General features: G+C 44.3%; 1 protein-coding gene across 3 annotated transcripts in view; it reads left to right on the plus strand.

Moving 5' to 3' along the window:
* Positions 1 to 84: 84 nt before the first annotated feature.
* The window catches only part of BAG1 (BAG cochaperone 1), a 44,244-nt gene continuing 24,359 nt past the window's right edge, over positions 85 to 19,969 (plus strand). The window contains exons 1-6 of one of the 3 annotated variants that reach the window (XM_053570716.1): positions 85 to 618; positions 2,463 to 2,591; positions 4,093 to 4,175; positions 7,108 to 7,221; positions 13,104 to 13,211; positions 14,283 to 14,345. In XM_053570716.1, the coding sequence (XP_053426691.1) occupies positions 477 to 618; positions 2,463 to 2,591; positions 4,093 to 4,175; positions 7,108 to 7,221; positions 13,104 to 13,211; positions 14,283 to 14,345 (639 nt within the window). In that variant the 5' untranslated portion in view covers positions 85 to 476. Of the gene's footprint in view, positions 619 to 2,462; positions 2,592 to 4,092; positions 4,176 to 7,107; positions 7,222 to 13,103; positions 13,212 to 14,282; positions 14,346 to 15,177; positions 15,462 to 19,969 lie in introns of those variants that run through there. The other 2 variants (XM_053570708.1, XM_053570712.1) reach the window with 2 other exon arrangements.

Here is a 19,969-nt window from a genome sequence, read left to right on the forward strand (position 1 = left end):
ATGGCGGCATTGGCAGAATGGGGCGGGACTAGAGGGGGGGGCCGGATCTGAGGGGCGTGGCCGGGAGGCCGGGGAGGGGCCAGGAAGACGCTGGGCGGGGTTGGGAGCTGCCGGGCTCAGCTACCATCGCTGGGCTGTCAACAAGCGCGGGCCTGGCGGAGCACGGCGGCGCGCGGAGACCGAGAGGCAACCGGGAGCGGCTGGGCTCCCGGCGGCGCGTCCCTCGGCAAGGCCGGGAGCCGCGCCAGTCGGAGCCCCCAGCCGAGCGCGGCCCTCCTGCCTCTCAGCGTACATCAGTCCGGAGTGCAGCCAGCGGATATGACCGACCCACCAAGGGCGCCGCCGCCGGCGCTCTCAGGCCGCGGGTGAAGAAGAAAGTACGGCCTCGCTTGGTCCGGAGCGAGGAGGTGGCCCAGAGCAAGGAGGTGGCCCAGAGCAAGGAGGCGGCCCGGAGCGACGAGGTGCCCCTGGGCGAGATGTCTCGGAACGAAGAGGTGCCCCTGACCGAGGAGGAGTCCCTGAGCGAGGAGGTGCCCCTGGGCGAGGAGCTGCCCCAGAGCAAGGAGGTGACCGGGGAGGAAATGGCGGCAGCCGGGCTCACCTTGACCATCACGCACAGTGAGTTCTGGGCGGCCGGGTGGGCCCTGGTGTCGGGCCCGAGGATCCGACAGGGTTTGTGGTTTTGCCCACGTGTCCTCCGGAAGCATGTGTCCTTGTGTTTGTCCTGGCGTCCGAAGTGTGGGTTCTTGGCTGTGTCCGAGGGGCCAGCTGTCTCGGGCTTGTGTCTGCACTCCTTTCCACGTGGCCAGTGTATTTTGTCTTTCGCTATTTGATACTGGGTGTTCGAACGTGTCCGTGCTTCACGTCGTGAGCCTAGTTGGATGTGTTTATGTGCCCGCGCAGTTACTGTGGGTCTTTTTGTCAGGCTTATATTTAGCCAGGTTGTGTACGACTTTCGTGATAACTCGTGCTTGAAGGATGTTTTCTGGGGGTCGAACGCCTCCTGTCGGCTGTTTGGACTCTGGGTCCAAGCATTACATTATGGGTACCCTTTGGGTCTGCCTGTTGTAGAAGTTGACACAGAATTAAACTATGTCGGTACACTGGTGATCTGAGACTATAAGGTTGTCTCAGAACCAAATAGGGGAGACTAGAGGATGTTGGAATCTGGAGATCCGGATTCTGGATCCTGCAGTTTTGAGTGATCTTGGAATGAATATCTCGTTTCTAGGCATTGGTATTTTCTCCGTGAAGTGGAGTTGATAACTCCGGTCCCCACCCACCTCATGGGGCTGTTAGGGGAACTCAAAGCTTGGTGTAATGCACTGAACACAGGCTACCTCCTTATTTTCCATGTCCCTGGAAAAAAATCGGCATCTCTGCTTCAAAAGAATATTCTCTGGTGTTTGTATTCATTTGTTTATTTACTGAGCACCAGCTATGGGTGTACTGTAAGTGTGCCCAATGAGAAGGACTGGGAAAAAAAAAACAGTCCCTAGCCTGTTACAGTAAAGAAGACAACACCAGTACAAAGCACTCAGGGTACAAAGGTACCGGAGACAGATGACTTGTGATGAAAAGTATGGGCTTTGGGGCAGTGTATGGCTCAAAGGAGTAGGGCACCAGCCTCATATACTGGAGATAGCAGGACCCAGCCCAGGCCAAAAACGCCAAAAAAAAAAAATAGTATGGGCTTTGTAATCAGCTAAATCTGAGACCAAGTTCTGACTCTACCAGTAGGGCTTTTTTTTTTTTTTTTTTTGTAGACGAAATGAATGATTTATTAAGGGTTGGCTGGTGCTCGCGGGCTTTTATAGGTAGGACTTAACTGGACTTAACAATTTGCTTGTCTGTGAAATAGGAAATAACAGGTACTATCTACTTCATAGGGTTCTTCTGAGGATTAAATAAGATATTGCATGAAGGTGGCGCCTGTGGCTCAGTTGGTAAGGCGCCGGCCCCATATACCGAGGGTGGCGGGTTCAAACCCAGCCCCGGCTGAATTGCAACCAAAAAAAAAAAATAGCCGGGCATTGTGGCAGGCGCCTGTAGTCCCAGCTACTCGGGAGACTGAGGCAAGAGAATCACTTAAGCCCAGGAGTTGGAGGTTGCTGTGAGCTGTGTGATGCCACGGCACTTTACCCAGGGCCATAAAGTGAGACTCTTGTCTCCACAAAAAAAAAAAAAAGATATTGCATGAAATGAGCTTAGTATAGCCACTTATGCATGACAAGTACTAAAAATGTTAGCTGATATCATTAATATTGTTAATTATTATAACAGAGGAATCAAATCCTTGAGCAGGTCACCAGAGGAAACCAGGGCAGATGAGAGCAGGCTTTTTGGAGTGGATGACATGTTAGGTCTCAAATGGGTAAATATCAATAAGTGTAATGAAGAGTCAGCCTGTATTGGTTTATGCGAAAGACTCACCTTTATCAAATGCTTTTCTTTCTCTCCAGGCAATGAGAAGCACAGCCTTCATGTTATCCCACAGCAGGGCAGCAGTGAACCCATTGTCCAAGACCTGGCCCAGATTGTTGAAGAGGCCATAGGGGTTCCACTGCCTTTTCAGAAACTCATATTTAAAGGTAGGTATTTCTCTTCCAGCTTTGAACCCTTATGGCTAAAGGAAAAATATGAAACTACTTAGCTTTTCCTAATGGTAACTTTTAGTTTTCAAACTGGGACAGTCTTTCATACTTGATAATTCATGTCTTCAACTAATATTTATTGAGGAACTGCTGTGTGCAGGACACTTTGAAATATCTAGAGCAGGTGTCCACAAACTGTGGCCCGCGGGCCACATGAAGTGGTGTGAATTGTATTTGTTCCCGTTTTGTTTTTTACTTCAAAATAAGATATGTGCAGTGTGCATGGTTTTGTTTATAGTTTTTTTTTAAACCATAGTCCGGCCCTCCAACGGTCTGAGGGACAGCAAATTGGCCCTCTGTTTAAAAAGTTTGAGGACGCCTGATCTAGAGAGATTTGAAGTCACATGAGGATGGCAGAAATCTCACCATTTTTGGTGAAGTACATGGGCAGTCTTCCTTGGTTAGGTTAGATCTTCTCCCCATTATATGTTCACATGGTATCCTCACTACTTCTATTGAAATTGCTATTAAATAATTTCTTAGTTGTTTAACATTTGGTTTTTCTGTTAGAATAACAAATTCCATGAAACAACTTCTTTGTTTCCAGTGCTTGGCATTGTACAGACTCAAGGGCTTTTTATTTTCTATTTTTTTATCTTTTTTTATTTTTTTTTTTGTAGAGATAGGATCTCACTATGAGGCCCATGAAAAGGTTTTGTCCTGGCCTCAAGCAAGCTTCCCACCTCAGCCTTCCAAAATGCAGGGGTTATAGGCATGAGCCACCATGCCTGGCTCCAAAGAAGGTTTTTTTTTTTTTTTTTTCCAAAGAAGGTTTTTAAACAAACTTACCTGGGCCCTGGAGGTGGCAGGCCCAGCAGATGATGCTGATTTCTATCAGGACCCACTCCTCTACCCTTGTCTTCTATCTTTACACTGCCATTGAAAACTCAATATTGTGGTTTCTGATAAGGGCAGATTTATCGGACTGGGTGTTAGTCATTATAAAGAATTTAGTAATAGGAAGCATTTTTCTTTATATTTCATAGTGTAACTTCTTGTCTTTAAAAAAACATTTTATTTCTGAATTATAAAGGCAGTAGAAATTCATGTTTTGAAATAGAAGGAAGCAGAAAAAAGAAAATATTCCCCTGGATAAAGCTCCTCATAATAACACGGGGTCATTAAAATTCACCGTGATATTGAAGTTTCCTGAAAAAATAAGCTTTAATGCCTACAAAGTCTTCTGTTGTGTGGATGTATAATCAGTCCCCTATTCCTGAATATTTGGCTCTTTGTAGTTTCTCATTATTATGAATAGGGTTGCACTGAATATTATCGTATAATAGTTATTGTGAAGTTATTTGTTTAGGATAAATACATAGAGGTAAAATGAGTGGGTTACTCATTAGTGAATACAGTTGTCTGTTTCCTGTGTCCTTGCTGAAGTTGATTTTCAGTATTACACAACTGTTTCATCTTGGCATGCCTTTGTTTTCAGGAAAATCTCTGAAGGAAATGGAGACACCATTGTCAGCACTTGGAATGCAAAATGGTTGCCAGGTTATGTTAATTGGAAAAAAGGTAAATTGCTTTTTTCACCAGAAATTTTTAGAATCAAATGACTTAGGCCTTTTATGCATGTTTCTGTTTTGAAGACAAAATTTGAGACCCAGATCTGAGACCCAGATTGGTGAAACACTTCTCTCAACAAATAGTCTTTTTGGGCGGCGCCTGTGGCTCAAAGGGGTAGAGCGCTGGTCCCATATGCCGAAGGTGGCGGGTTCAAACCCAGCCCCGGCCAAAAAAAAAAAAAAAAAGAACAAATAGTCTTTTTGTTTTGTTTTTTTTAGAGACAGAGTCTTACTTTGTTGGCCTCAGTAGAATGCCATGGTGTCACAGCTCACAGCAACCTCCAGCTCTTGGGCTTAGGTGATTCTCTTGCCTCAGACTTCTGAGTTGCTGGGACAACTGTTTGGTGCTCACCACAAAGCCTGGCTATTTTTTTTAATTGCAGTTTGGCTGGGGCCTGGTTCGAACCTGCCACATGGGGCCAGAGCCCTACTCACTGAGCCACAGGCTCTGCCCTCAAGAAACAGTCTTTGTAGGGACGCGCCTGTGGCTCAAGGAGTAGGGTGCAGACCCCATATTCTGGGGTGGCGGGTTCAAGCCCAGCCCTGGCCAAAACTGCAAACAAACAAACAAAAAGACTTTGTTTGGTGGAATTAACCCACTTGTTGGTTAGGCTTTCCCTTCAGGAATTAGGAATGATTGCTGCCTCAACAAGGTAGCTTTTGACTTGGTGGCAGAATCTCAGTCTAGTTATTAAAATGGTATTTGGTGGGCGGCGCCGGCCCCATATGCTGAGGGTGGTGGGTTCAAACCCAGCCCCGGCCAAACTGCAACAAAAAAATAGCCGGGCGTTGTGGCGGGCGCCGTAGTCCCAGCTGCTCGGGAGGCTGAGGCAAGAGAATCGCGTAAGCCCAAGAGTTAGAGGTTGCTGTTAGCCGTGTGATGCCACGGCACTCTATCCGAGGGCAGTACAGTGAGACTCTGTCTCTACAAAAAAAAATGGTGTTTGGATCAGGCTTTATCCACTTGGGGTGGAATTTGCAAGATTAATAGCTTTTTTTTTTTTTGTAGAGACAGAGTCTCACTATACTGCCCTCAGGTAGAGTGCCGTGGCGTCACACGGCTCACAGCAACCTCTAACTCTTGGGCTTACGCGATTCTCTTGCCTCAGCCTCCCAAGCAGCTGGGACTACAGGCGCCCGCCACAACGCCCAGCTATTTTTTGTTGTAGTTTGGCCGGGGCTGGGTTTGAACCCACCACCCTCGGCATATGGGGCCGGCGCCCTACTCACTGAGCCACAGGCGCCACCCAGATTAATAGCTTTTTGTTGAAATAAACCTGTATATATATTAAAAGCAATACTCTGTACAGTTTCAGGAGCCTCTCTTCCTTTAATCACCCTTTTAACTAAAATCTTCCACAGGGGGAAAACCCTCTTTGACTGGAAGGACAGTTTCAGACTAAAGAACTGATTGGGGGAGAAAAAGAGTCCGTGGGTGACAGCAGCCCCTTGGGTGATGAGAGAGGGCTGTGGCCAGCCTTGCATTGTGACACAGTGGAATTGTTGAGCATATGAAGTTCCTATATGTCCAGTGAAGAGGCTGAGTAAAGAGGGCAGGTATTAGCAAAGTGGAGGCAAAGAAGTTGAATCCAGACTTGGAACTACCAGGAGACTTGGACTAAGGATTTGGCCACAAAGAGGAATGAACAATAAAGGATGATATAACAAAGCAGGAAGCTGCTGGACCTGGCTACCAATTGTTTAGGTGAGAGAAGGGAAAATATTCTAAATTTCTTGCTTATGTGTCAGGGAGAATGGTGATGGGCAGCAGACAGATCCCAAGGGTTGAGTTGAAGAAGCCATGTGATCTTTAGTAGGAACTGACCTGGGTGTGTGGAGCCAAGTCTGAACTGAATTCTGCTCCACCTCTTTTGGGCTGTGTGATCTTAGGTTACTTTACTACATTAAGCCTCAGCTTCATCATCTGTATGCAAAATAGTATCTTCCTCATAAGATTGTGAAAAGACTTAAAAGAAAATACAGGTAATGTGTTTAGGATAGTGCCTGACATATTGGGAGTGTTCATTTAAAGTATTCATCATGGCTCGGCGCCTGTGGCTCAAGTGGCTAAGGCGCCAGCCACATACACCTGAGCTGGCGGGTTCAAATCCAGCCTGGGCCCATCAAACAACAATGATGGCTGCAACCAAAAAAAAAAAGGATAGCTGGGCGTTGTGTTGGACACCTATAGTCCCAGCTACTTGGGAGACAGAGGCAGGAGAATCACTTGAGCTCAGGAGTTTGAGGTTGCCGTGAGCTGTGATGCCACGGTACTCTACCCAGGGTGACAGCTTGAGGCTCTGCCTCAAAAAAAAAAGTATTCATCATTGGGCAGCACCTATGGCTCAAAGGAGTAGGGCGCCGGCCCCATATACCGGAGGCAGTGGGTTCAAACCCAGCCCCGGCTGAAAAAAACTACAAAAAAAAAAAAAGTATTCAACATTGTCCTCATTATCATCATATTAAATAGGAGAGCTCAGCTGGAGGCTGACATTTAGGAATTCCATTTAAAGGAATAGAATTCTTCCTGTCTTGCCATTCTGGATTCCTCACAGGTATTCACTATATTTACTCCTTAGGCTTCAGCCTGGCTGTTCATCAGTCTAGGGCTGAGGCTAAATCTAACACTTGAATTGGCTCCATTCTCTCAACCCACGCTATATCAGGGTCCTTACCAGAATGTTTACCTAATACCTTCTCTCTCCTCTGGAGTCTTCGTAAATAGAAAACCTTAATGTATAACCCTTTGACTTGCTTTCCAAAATGCAGCAGACCATTCTTTGTTGGTGAGTGATTTAGCCCAATTTTGGTCAGATTTTTTTCCTGACTAAGGCTACTATTCTTGGTAATTATTGACTTTATTTTATTCTTAACCATTTTAGAAAAGTTCAGAGGAAGAAGTTGAACTAAAGAAATTGAAAGATTTGGAGAAGTCTGTGGAAAAGATAGCTGACCAAGTGGGAGAGTTGAATAAAACACTTACTGGAATCCAGCAGGTAATCTCGTCATGGACTTTGACTTTCTGCCTTTTGTAGGAACTTTATGGGTATAACATGGGTTACAAGGTCAGGCTTTGCAGTCAGACTCCCAGGATTCAGATCTTGGCTCCACCCTTTCTCTTACTGTGGGTAAGTTTATCTTTCAAGTTTCTCATACTGTTAAAAGGAAAAAATGGTAATATTTCCCTCTTAGGGTTGTTGTGAGGATTAAATAACGTAGGTTGAGCCTGATACATACTGAGTGCTTTTTAACTGTTGTTAGGGTTGTTACTGTCAGAGCCCAGCCAGCATCCATTTGTGCTCACAGGAGAGCACCTTCCATGCTAGGATCATTTATTGTCTGAAATAAAACAGGTAGTGTCAAAGAAAAAGTACCCAATGTACTCACCCTTACTATGAAACTAATTTAGGACCTTCACATGAAAGCTATAACCCAGTTACAACCTAAGAATAGGGGGAAGGGGGAAAGGGAGGGGAGGGAGGGGGGAGGTAGGTGGGGGAAGGGGGATTGATGGGATTACACCTGTGGTGCATCTTACAAAGGTATATGTGAATCTTAGTAAATGTGGAATGTAAAGTTCTTGCAAAATAACTAAGAAAATGCCAGGAAGGCTATGTTAACTAGTGTGATGAAAATGTGTCAAACGGTCTATGAACCAAGTGTATGGTGTCCCATGATCATACTAATGTACATAGCTATGATTTAATAAAATAAATAAATAAATAAATAAATAAATAAATAAAAAACAGGTAGTGTCCCCTGGTCCATATTGTAGTATGTTTGGCAAGACAAAGAATATTTTGTTCCTTCATAGAAGGTCCAAGTTTAACATGATGTTGTTGGAGGGATGCTGTATATGGGTGATCATTGTATCAGGTTGATTCAAAAGTAATTGCAGTTTTTGTGTTGTTGAAATTTGCCATTTGGCTGGGCACAGTGGCTCACGCCTGTAATCCCAGCACCGTGGGAGGGTGAGGAGGGAGAATTGCTTGAGCTCAGGAGTTTGAGACTCATCTGAGTGACAATGAGACCCCCGATTTATGAAAAAAATGGAAAAACCCAGCCAGCCACTGCTGCAAGCGCCCGTAATCCCAGCAGCTTCCGGAGGCTGAGGCAGTGGGGTGCCTACGAGCCCAAGTCTGAGGTTGCGGTGAGCTACCACACCCACTGCACTCTGCTCAGGGGCATGGGGTGGGACTCTGTCTCAACAAAAAAACAGAAATTTGCCATTTGGTGCTGGAATACATTCTTAAATAAATGTGATTATGTTCTACATTTTAATGCACACTTCTCACTTTATTTGTTTTGCTAATGACTTAATACTTGCTGTTTATTTTATATTTATTTTGGACTATGGAAATGATGTTAGACAAAAAGCACATTCGAGTGATTTTCTATTCAAGTTCAAAATGGGTCATAAAGCAACAGAGACAACTCACAACATTAACAAGCATTTGGCCTGGGAATTGCTAACGAACGTACAGTGCATTAGGTGGTTCAAGAAGTTTTGCAAAGGAGATGGGAGTCTTGAAGATGAGGAGCATAGTGGCCAACCATGGGAAGTTGGCAACAACTCCTTGAGAGCAATCACTGAGGTTGATTTTTTTTTGCTGTTGTTGCTGAGACAGAGTCCCACCCTATGCCCTGAGCAGAGTATAATAGCATCATAGCTCACTGCAACTTCAGACTCAAGCAGTGGCCATCCCGCTGCCTTAGCCTCCATTTTTTGTTTGTGTGTTTTGTTTGTTTTGAGACAGAGTCTTACTATGTCACCCTCAGTAGAGTGCTGTTGCGTCACAGCGCATAGCAACCTCAAACTTGTGGACTTAAGCAAATCTCTTGCCTCAGCTCCCAAGTAGCTAGGACTACAGGCACCCACCACAACATCCAGCTATTTTTTGGTTGCAGATGTCATTGTTTAGCAGGCCCAGCCGGACTCGAACTGCCAGCTTCAGTTTATGTGGCTGGCACCCTACTCACTGAGCAACAGGCGCTGAGCCTGAGGCTGATCTTTTGGCAACTATATGAGAAGTTGCCAAAGAACTCAACGTCAACCATTCTTCGACTGTTAGGCATTGGAACCAAATTGGAAAACTGAAAAAGCTCAGTAAGTGGGTGCCTCATGAGCTGACCGAGAATCAGCTGACCCATTTTCAAGTGTTGTCTTTTCTCTTATTCTATGCACCAACAACGAACCATTTCTTGGTCAGATTGTGCCATGTGACAAAAAATGGATTTCATGTGACAACCAGCAAGAACTAGCTCAGTAGCTGGACTGACGGGAACCTCCAGAGCACTTCCCAAGGCAAAACATGTACCAAAGAAAAGGTCATGGTCATTGTTTGGTGGTCTGCTGCAGGTCTGATCCACTTCAGCTTTCTGAATCCTGGTAAAACCGTTATGTCTGAGAAGTGTGCTCATCAAATCTATGAGATGCACTGAAAACTGCAACACCCGCAGCCAGCATTGGTCAACAGAAAGGGCCTAATTCTTCTGCCTGACATCACCTGACGGCATGTTGCACAACCAGTGCTTCAAAAGTTGAATGAATTGGGCTACAAACTTTTGCCTCTTCCACCATATTCACCTAACCTGTGGCCAACTGACTACCACTTCAGGCATCTCTGAGAACTTTTTGTAGGGAAAATGCTTCCACAACCAGCAGGATGCAGAAGATGCTTTCCAAGAGTTGAATCCTGAAGCACAGATTTTTTATGTGACAGGGAGGAACAAATTTATTTCTCATTGGCAACAATGTGTTGATTGTAGTAGTTCCTATATTAGTTAATAAAAATGTGTTTGAGCCTAGTTATAATGACTTAAAACTTATTGTCCAAACCCACAATCACTTTTGCACCAACCTAATATTAAATTCCCTATATTAAGGCTGGCCGTGGTGGCTCAATAATCCTGGCATTCTTGGGAGGCCAAGGCTGGTGGAGTGCTTGAGCTCTGAAGTTCGAGACCAGAGTCTCTAAAGAGTGAGACCCCTGTCTCTAAAAATAGCTGGGAGTTGTGGCTAGTGCCTGTAATCCCAGCTACTCAGGAGGTTGAGGCAAGAAGATCACTTGAGCACAAGAGTTTGAGTTTGCTGTGAGCTATGACGCCACGACACTCTATCAAGGGTGACAAAGTTAAACTGTCTCAAATAAAAGTTAAATTCCTAGCTCGGCGCTTGTGGCTCAAGCGGCTAAGGCGCCAGCCACATACACCTGAGCTGGCGGGTTCGAATCCAGCCTGGGCCTGTCAAACAACAATGATGGCTACAACCAAAAAATAGCTGGGCATTGTGGCAGGCGCTGTAGTCCCAACTACTTGGGAGGCGGAGGCAGGAGCCCAGGAGTTGGAGGTTGCTGTGAGCTGTGATGCCACAACACTCTACCCAGGGCAACAGCTTAAGGCTCTGTCTCAAAAAAAACAAAGAAATTAAATTCCTTATATTAGAGATGGGGTATAGAAGCCCAGTAAAGATTAGGAACAGCCCAAGACCACTTTTTTCTTTTCCTCTTTTAAATGTATTATAAAATATTATAAATACATTTTATAGTATTAATGGTATGTATTTGTGTTTTAATTACAAAATTAATACATGCTGATTGTACAAACATTGTAAATACATATATAGGCACTAAAATGGTAAATAAAAATTACCTATAAGGCCCTGACTCAAAGATAACCACTACTGTAGCCTGAAATATATTTTTAATCTTAAAAAAATTTGACACAATGTTAGCACAGTTTCTAAGTTGTTCTCTTATTAGATAAAAAAAATTGTAACATTTTCCTATGACATTAAAAATGATCATGGCTGGGTACGGTGGCTCACACCTGTAATCCTAAAACTCTGGGAGGCTGAGGCAGGAGGATCCCTTGAGCTTAGATATTCAGGAGCAGCCTGAGCAAGAGCAAGACCCTGTCTCTACTTAAAAAAAAAATAGAAAAATTAGTTGTTGGTTGCTACCTTTGGCTCAGTGAGTAGGGCGCCAGCCCCATATACTGAGGGTGGTGGGTTCGAACCCAGCCCCGGCCAAACTGCAACAAAGTGTCTGTAGTCCCAGGTACTTGAGAGGCTAAGGCAAGAGAATCGCCTAAGCCCAAGAGCTGGAGGTTGCCATGAGCTATGACACCACGGCACTCTAACAAGGGCGACAGAGTAAGACACTGTCTCTAAAAAAAACAAAATAATAATAATACTAAAAGAAAAATTAGTTGAGTTTTATAGCAGTCATCCTGTAGTCCCAGCTATGCTGGAGGTTGAGGCAAGAGGATTGCTTGAGTTTGAGGTTGCTGTGAGCTAGGCTGACACCACAGCACTCTAGTCTGGGCAATAGAGTGAGACTCTTGTTTCCAGGAAAAGAAGATCATACTTTTCAAAGCTTTTATAATATTTTATCGTATATGAATATATCACGGTTTACCTAATCGAGTCTCTATTGTTCATCATTTAATTTTATTTTTACCATTATATGTCATGCTTCTTTGAATATCCTGGGACATAAGTCTTTTCGAATCATTTCTGTTATTTTTGGTTAGAATAAATTCTTTGAGTTGGGATTTCTGGGTGATGTTTAAAGCTCTTGCTACATGTTGCATCTGTATCTTTAACCCTTGGCTTTGATAACTGGTGTAGTGTGTTTGGCAAGGCAAAGAATATTTTGTTATAGTAGATCCACATTTCGTAAACATTCTCAGAGATCCCTGTTGTCCAACTCATGTCACCAGCTAATTGGTCATCAGACTAAGCAATGTAAGTAAACCGTAAGACAACTTACTACAGATAAAGGCTACTACCATTTGTTAGCACTGGTCTATGCCACAAATTATGTTAAGCATCTACATAAATTCCTTTTTATCTTCACAATAACCTCATGGGGTATGGGTTTCATAATCTTAATTTTATTTATTATTTTTATTTATTTATTTTTGAGGCAGAGGCTCACTATGTTGTTCTCCTTAGAGTGCAGTGGCATCACAGCTCACAGCAACCTCCAACTCTTGGGCTTAAGCTATTATCTTGCCTCAGCCTCCAAAGTAGCTGGGACTACAGGCACCCACCACAATGCCTGGCCTTTTTTTTTTTTTTTTTTTGGCCAGGGCCGGGTTTGAACCTGCCACCTCCAGCATATGGGGCCGGGGCCCCACTCCTCTGAGCCACAGGTACTGCCAATGCCTGGCCATATTTTGACTGCAGTTGTCATTGTTTAGCAGGCCCAGGCGAGGCTCAAACCCGCTAGCCTTGATATATGTGGCCAATGCCCTACTCACTGAGCTTTGGGCACCATCCTATTTATTTATTTATTTTTGAGACAGAGTCTCACTCTGTCACCTTGGGTAGAGTGTCGTGGTGTCATAGCTCACAGCAACCTCAAACTCTTGGACTTAAGCAATCCTTTTGCTTCAGCCTCCCAAGTAACTGGGACTACAGGCACTCAAAAATCTTCATTTTAAAAATAAGGACACTGAGACATAGGCTAAGTAAGTAAGTAACTTACTCAAGATGACAAGCTAGTAAGTGGCAGTCAGGATTCAGGCTCAGGCCTATATGACTCTAGAGCCTGTGCTCTTAATGTCTGCCTCTTGTGTGCAGATATATACTTGTGACAGGGGGCCTCCCTGGATCCAAGCCTTAGGAGACGTTTTCAACCCTAGTAGGCCATATGAAATAGAGCAGCCTGCAGCCTGGTCAGATGCTTGGAATGGTCTAAGGTCAGCCTTTCTGGGTTTTCTAAGAGTTGAAGTTGTTTGTCTGAGATGTGCTCTGGCTTTTCAGGTCTATGGTGGACTCAGGGTATGGTTATTTCACCAGTACTGTGGCATGGAGTATTTCCATCAGCCTCAAGGGATGGGACCCTTGCAATAACGCATTATTCTTTCACAGGGTTTTTTGGCCAAGGATTTGCAAGCTGAAGCTCTCTGCAAACTTGATAGGAAAGTAAAAGGCACCATTGAGCAGTTTATGAAGATCTTGGAGGAGATCGACACACTAGTAAGTAAATATTTAGCTGAGAAGAACTAGTTTTCTTTGTATTTCAGTCAATTTCACTCTTTCAGTAATGCACTCCTATTGCCTGAGCAAACCCATCACCTGAGAATTCTAGGCATCTACCGTGTGCCAGACTCTGTGCTAGGTTGTAGGTGAATACACAGATTGATAAAAATGGGTCTTGATTTCTAGGCACTCACAGGCTACCATCACAGGACTGGCAGGGACCAGCAGATGACAAATCTGTATTTATGTATGCTAAATAACGTGTAATCATCATGAAGCTGGAACCTAAGTAGTCTATGATCTCATAGTCAGAGAAACATATTCCTTGATATTGGGTGACTGATAATCCTACTGAGCTCATTAACTATGCAGAATTCAGCCAGACCCAGATCTTATGGTACTATTGAAAAGTACCATAAGATGTGCTTAAAAAGTACATCGACATCAGTTCTCCTTTACAGAGTTGACAATAATATCTCTAGCCTGATACTTCCTTCTTGAGGGTGAACTGCTCTGTCCTAATGGTGATTCTATTGGGAGGGTGGGGGGCAGGGTTTGTAAAGAAGAAGCAGAAGGCTCAGGAGGCTGAGGCAAAAGAATCGCCTAAGCCCAGGAGTTGGAGGTTGCTGTGAGCTGTGTGACACCATGGCACTGTACTGAGGGCGATTTATTTATTTATTTATTTGTATTTTATTACAAAAATAAATAAATAAATAAATAAATAAATACATAAAATAAAAAAATTAAAAGAAGAAGCAGCAGCAGAAGGTATTTTTCCTGGTGCTGGGAGCACACAATTTTGCCAAAGTATAGTATCCATACATAGGAAACAGTGAAAGAACAAAATCCATTTTTGGATCAGTATCTATGGCCCAGACATGGGAACAAAGGTACTTTTATAGGGATAAGAGCTATGGAAAGTGCCATCTGAGATACAGACCTAAGGAAAGGATTCCTAAAAGTACACAGACCTGTGACTTGCTTGATGTACTGTAGGTGTTTTTGATGTATCTTCAAGTCATGTTCACTGAGGATTGTAAGTTTATGTGTCAACTTATTCTTCCATAGATCCTGCCAGAAAATTTCAAAGAGAGTAGAGTGAAAAGGAAGGGTTTAGTGAAAAAGATTCAGGTGAGTTACCTAATAACACACGACAAAGTATAATGTGTTAATGTGGTGGTGTATGTGTTTGTAGTCTATGTGGTTGGGCTTTTTTTTTGATTCCTGTTTGTTTTGAGACAGTCTCACTTTGTCTCCCTCTGTAGAGTGCCATGGTGTCTTAGTTTACACCAACCTCCAACTCTTAGGCTCAAGCGGTTCTTTTGCCTCAGCCTCCCAAGTAGCTGGGACTACAGGCGCCCACCACAACGCCCAGCTATTTTTAGAGACAGGGTCTCACACTTGCTCAGGCTGGTCTCGAACTTGTGAGCTCAGGGCAATCCCCCTGCCTTGGCCTCCCAAAGTGCTAGGATTACAGGCGTGAGCCACTGTGCCCAGCCCCTGTTTGTTTATTGGCATGAACCTAGAACATCAGAGAAGAGTTCCCTTCATTTCCCTGTAGTTATATTTAGATTTAAACTATTTAGGGAGGAAACTCAGTGGAGAACATATGGGGCTGATATATTACACAATTCCAGAAGGCAACGTACATGTGTACAGTGCTCCCTGCAACTGTGCTGTTGCAGTGCTGTAACATTGTAACCTTGAGACAAGGCTTCCTTCCTGCCTTTACCACCTTTTGGGAGGTGGTTGGCCTAAAGTATGGTCAGAAACCCTGGTCCTATGCTTCCTCTCTTTTCCTCCCCTTGTCTTGAAGCCCAGGCCAGGTGCCCGTCTTTATCTATACACAGCCTGTTTTGAGTCTCACCTGCAGGTTTCCCCAAATGGCTCAGCAAAGAGCCTTGTGTGGGCAGTAGTTGGCTAGTCCTAGATGGGCCCTCACTGCCCCATGTCTATCTTTTAGGCATTCCTAGCTGAATGTGACACAGTGGAACAGAACATCTGCCAGGAGACCGAGCAGCTGCAGTCTACAAACTTGGCCTTGGCTAAGTGAGGTGCAGCAAGGAAAGGTTACACTGCCCTGAAGAACAGCACCATCAGCTCTGCGCTCTCTGAAACAGAGGTTTCCTGATTTTTCCAGGGCTGCCAGGGGCAATTGGCCAATTGCTAATTTTCCTACTCCTATGCCGGTTCTCAATGAAAAAGTATTGTCTTTTTGATCTCAAGTAGAGCTCCTGTCTGTTTTCTTGTTCTATGTGTGACTGTGCTGACTGGCAGCCTATCTTTTCTGAACAGGGCCTCCTCTGCTTGACCTTGGGGAGCTTTATGTGGGTCGGTAAGAGTTCTCAGTTTGTCCAGAGCCAGTTCTGGGTTTATAGTCCACCATAGTCTTCAGATAGGTGAGGGCTTTTGTTTTTTGCCTTTAGGATCCTGTAGTTCCATAGATGTAAAACCATTATCACCAGGAGTTTGCATCTATTCAGGAAGGTTGGGAATGGCTTGGAACAAGTATGTGCCACACAAATAGTCCAAGTATCCCTTATTGTGACCTAATTCCAGAACATCTGGCTAGGTTGTTTATAGACCTTGTCCTCACCTCCCAGTGACCCTACCTAGTCACAAGCCTGAGATAAGAGGGGCCCATTCCTGGGATGGGGTTTGTGGTCAATGCATGGATTTCCTCATTCCCAAGCAAATCTTTGGAAGGTTAGAATATGGTCTTGAGTGTGTATTTGAAACCAGGCCAAAACCATGGCTTAGCAAGGGCAAAGATGGGAGCCAGCATGAATGACACAGGCAGGTGGTAAAGTCAGCCGTAAATGTCTCTGGAGCGACATGCACCTCCTTCAAAGGCATTTCTGTTAATCATATCCTTCTGAGATCTATATTTCCTTCAAGTCTGTTCCTGTCCATTTTGTGGACTATATCCCCTCATTGTTATTATGTGCCCATCATCAAGCAGAAGAGTGTTTTGTTTTTTCAATTGATGAGGAGATAATTTGTATAAAGTTGAGAGTGGCTGTGTGTGCTATAACTCTCCTTAATCCTGTCAGCTGCTATCACCTCATTCTTTAGCACAGTGCTCCGGAGACATATTCCTAACAGGCCACTCATTTGGCAGAGCAGGAGTCACTGAAGTGTCAGGAACTTAGAACTGGGTAGGCAAGGTTTTAGACAAGGCAATGGTAGAGTTAGACGTGGACAAGGCTCAGGGGCCTAGCCCATACCATCCTCAGCTTTAGTCAGAGTGGTTCAGTGTTGATCTATTTTTATATAGTAGCTATGTGGCCTTGGGCCCCAACACTTAATGAAAAGTTATTGTGTGCTGGACCCTCTTATATAGTTCTGTATCTATCTATCTGTCTATCTACCCTGTTTCCCCGAAAATAAGACAGTGCCTCATTTTAAGGTGTGCTCCCAAAGATGCGCTAGGTCTTATTTTCAGGGGACGTCTTATCTTTCCTGTAAGTAGGTCTTATTTTCGGAGGATGTCTTATTTTCGGGAAAACAGGGTATCTATCATTTAATTCTCATATAACCCAAGAGGTAGATAGACAGGTACTATGTTCATTTAGAGATAAGGAATCTGAGAGAACTTAGGTAAGTTGCCCAAGGTCATAAAACGAATGGCAAAGCCAGAACATGCAGCTGGGCAATTGATTTCAGAGCCAGTGCTTTTAATCTTAATTGTACTGCTGTACAACCAACGGGGTTGCACACATTCATGCTCTCATTCTCTCTTCCTTCCTCTCCCTCTGTTTATCTTCCATGTTAGTGTTTCCACTTCCTCTTTGGCCCTCTCCAGTTCATTCTCCACAGAGCAGCTCAGTGATCATGAAGTACAAATCATAATCCTGGCAGTCCCAAGCTCCAATGGCTCTCCGTTCTCTTAAGATAAAGGCCAGACCCTTACCCTATGCTTTCTCCTGTCTCAGTTTGAGCCTTTCTCCTATTTGCTCTCTGCTGTCAGCACTCTGGTCTTCTTTCAGGTCCTCAGATACATGGTTTCCTCTCATGCACGGCACTCTTTCCTGTCTTTGCACATGCTGCTACCTCGCTTGGACAGCTCTTCACCATCCTTTCACCCCTACCACTTTCATACATAGCTCTATTCATCTTTCAGAATTTAACTCAAAGGTCTCTTTCATGGAGAAAATTTACCTACTGTCTGAGACCATATTAGCCTCCCTGTGGTATCTTCTTATAGCTTCCCATAACTTTTCTTCCATTGAATTTATCATGGCCTGTGATGGTTTATTTCTGGGATGATTTGATTAGCATTTGCCTTTAACATGAGACTGTAAGTTCCTTGGGTTAAGGACCTTCTTTGGCTTGTTCACAGCACTGTTTTAAGCACATTGTTTTATATATAGTGGGACCTCAATAAATATTTGGAGAATGAATGATTGTTGAATGCATGCATCAATAGTGAAATTTTCATAGCTGCACTTCACCACTCAGCACTGGAATTTACAGAGTTAACAGCCACTTTTGTCTTTCCTTTTCTCTCTCTTTTTTTTTTTTTTTGAGACAGAGTCTCACTTTGTCACCCTCAGTAGAGTGCTATGGCATCATAGCTCACAGCAACCTCAAACTCTTGAGCTCCAGTGATTCTCTTGCCTCAGCCTCCCAAGTAGCTGGAGTACAGGTGCCCACCATAATGCCTGTATAGTTTTAGAGATGGGGCCTTACTTTTGCTCTGTCTGATCTTGAACTCCTGAGCTCAAGCAATCCACCCGACTTGGCCTCCCAGAGTGCTAGGATTACAGGTGTGAGCCACTGCGCCTGGCCCAGCCACTTTTTTTTTTTTTTAAGGGTTGAGAAAAGAGGCCCTAAGGCATGGACTACCGGGCAAATGTTCAAGGTGGCAACTGGGGCCTGGGCACACAGAGCTCACCCTCACAGATCTGCTCATCTGTGAGGAGATATAGGAGTATCTCTGCCAGTGAATGGGGCCTGCTTTCCTGTGACATGGTAAGTCCTACCATGAGGGGAACAGATGCGGATATGTGATCCCAGCCTCAGACCTGGAAGAATTCTCCCACACATTATTAGTCAGTAATTTCTTCTTACCCTTGAAGGCACAACTGAAAGATAACCTCTTATCTCATAAGAGGTGCCCTTCTTCATATGGTAGTCAGGTCTCTTGTAGTTGAAAGTACTAGAAACCCAATTCCAAAGAGATTGGGCAAAATACAAAATTTATGGGCAGGATATCACATTATCCCATCTAACTCTGAGATGGTCAAGGGCAGCTGGGCTTTAGAAACACTGCCCAGAATCATTCTCCCTACCTCTTCTTTTTGCATGTCCACATCATCCTCAGTTCTGCTGCTTCCACAAAGTAGGGAGCTGGGCTGCCAGCAGCTCCCATGTCGCATATCCTGCAGCTTCACTACAGAGGGGAACTGCCTCTGTTTTCTTACTTCCAATTTGAAAATGGGTTAATTAGCAATGGCCAGGCAGAAGGGTCACATGCTATAGATAAGGCCTTTCAGGGCCAATGCTTAGTTTTGACATGGTTCTCCGAGATGGGGCCACAGATTCCAAATCTGTAAGTGGAAAATTAGGTATTTCTTCTAAAACGGAGCCTATTCAGGCTTAATCTTTGTGATTCCTGAGATTATGAGTGGAAGGAAGGGTCACTGAGGAGATGCTTGGCTGGGCTGTAGCACTTAGGTATAAGAGGGGCTTTCTATTTAGGGCAAAGATTTTAGATGTTTCCAGTATCCACTTCCTCCTGCAAAAAGTGAACTCCTAATTTTAAGCATAAAATGTGACCAACCAAATAATAATTATGTCTCAATCTCCTTGTTCCATCATGGCCAAGAGACATTTTTGCCAGTGGGATATAAACCAAGTATGTATATGTTGTGGGAAATGTCTTCAGAGGCAGATGGTATGCCCTTTCTTCCTTTCTGTGGCCTGGAATGTCTCAGACCTTGAGGTGGAAACTGATGAGGATGGCAGAGTAACAATATGGAAGGAGCATGGTGCTGTCATACTACATAGGTCTGTGTCGTTTTTGCTACCGTCATTTTGGGTTTTCTGTCTCTTACATCCAAACTTCATCCTACATCATTCATACACAGGAAACAAGCTGATCAATAATAGTAGAAGACCCTACAGATGACCTCCCAGTCCCTGCCACCTGCGAGTTCGTTAGCAACAGTTCCTACCTCGTGTTCCCATTTCAGTGGTCCAAGGAATGCAAATTAATGCCTTCCTTGCCCTCACTTTTCTTTTGGACCTATTTTCCACACACATTTCCTGCCCTTTCTGCCCACCCTAGAGCAGGAATCTGAGACTGTAAAACTGTTCCTACCAGACTAGCCTCTCTCCTGCCACCATTGTCAAGAGGCTCCTCCTATAGGCTTTGGGCAAAAGAAGATATTTGACATATACCACATGCTAGATTCTCTGGTGGGATTTCTGAATGCTGTGTGTCCCTGTGGGCCATTGTGTGAGTGCATGCATGTGGTGTATTCCTGGGGCTTTGTCTAATGTTAAAATATTTAATACCAATCAGAATGGGTGTTGACCAAAAGAGCAGAGCAGGGTCTGGAAGTCATCCTGCTGTACCAGGAATTAACCCTAGACACTACATACTGGGAAACTTGGGTTTCCAGGGGACGATCTGGGTGGCCAGGGTGTGTTCGGGGAGCATTGAAAGGGCTTAGGATAGCTCCTGTTTTCAATTGTTGAAAATCTAGTTTAGTATTACAACTAGCAGTTCACCGGTACTGTGTGCGCTG

Source organism: Nycticebus coucang, chromosome 2, assembly GCF_027406575.1.
Source record: "Nycticebus coucang isolate mNycCou1 chromosome 2, mNycCou1.pri, whole genome shotgun sequence".
Classification (NCBI taxonomy): Eukaryota; Metazoa; Chordata; class Mammalia; order Primates; family Lorisidae; genus Nycticebus; species Nycticebus coucang.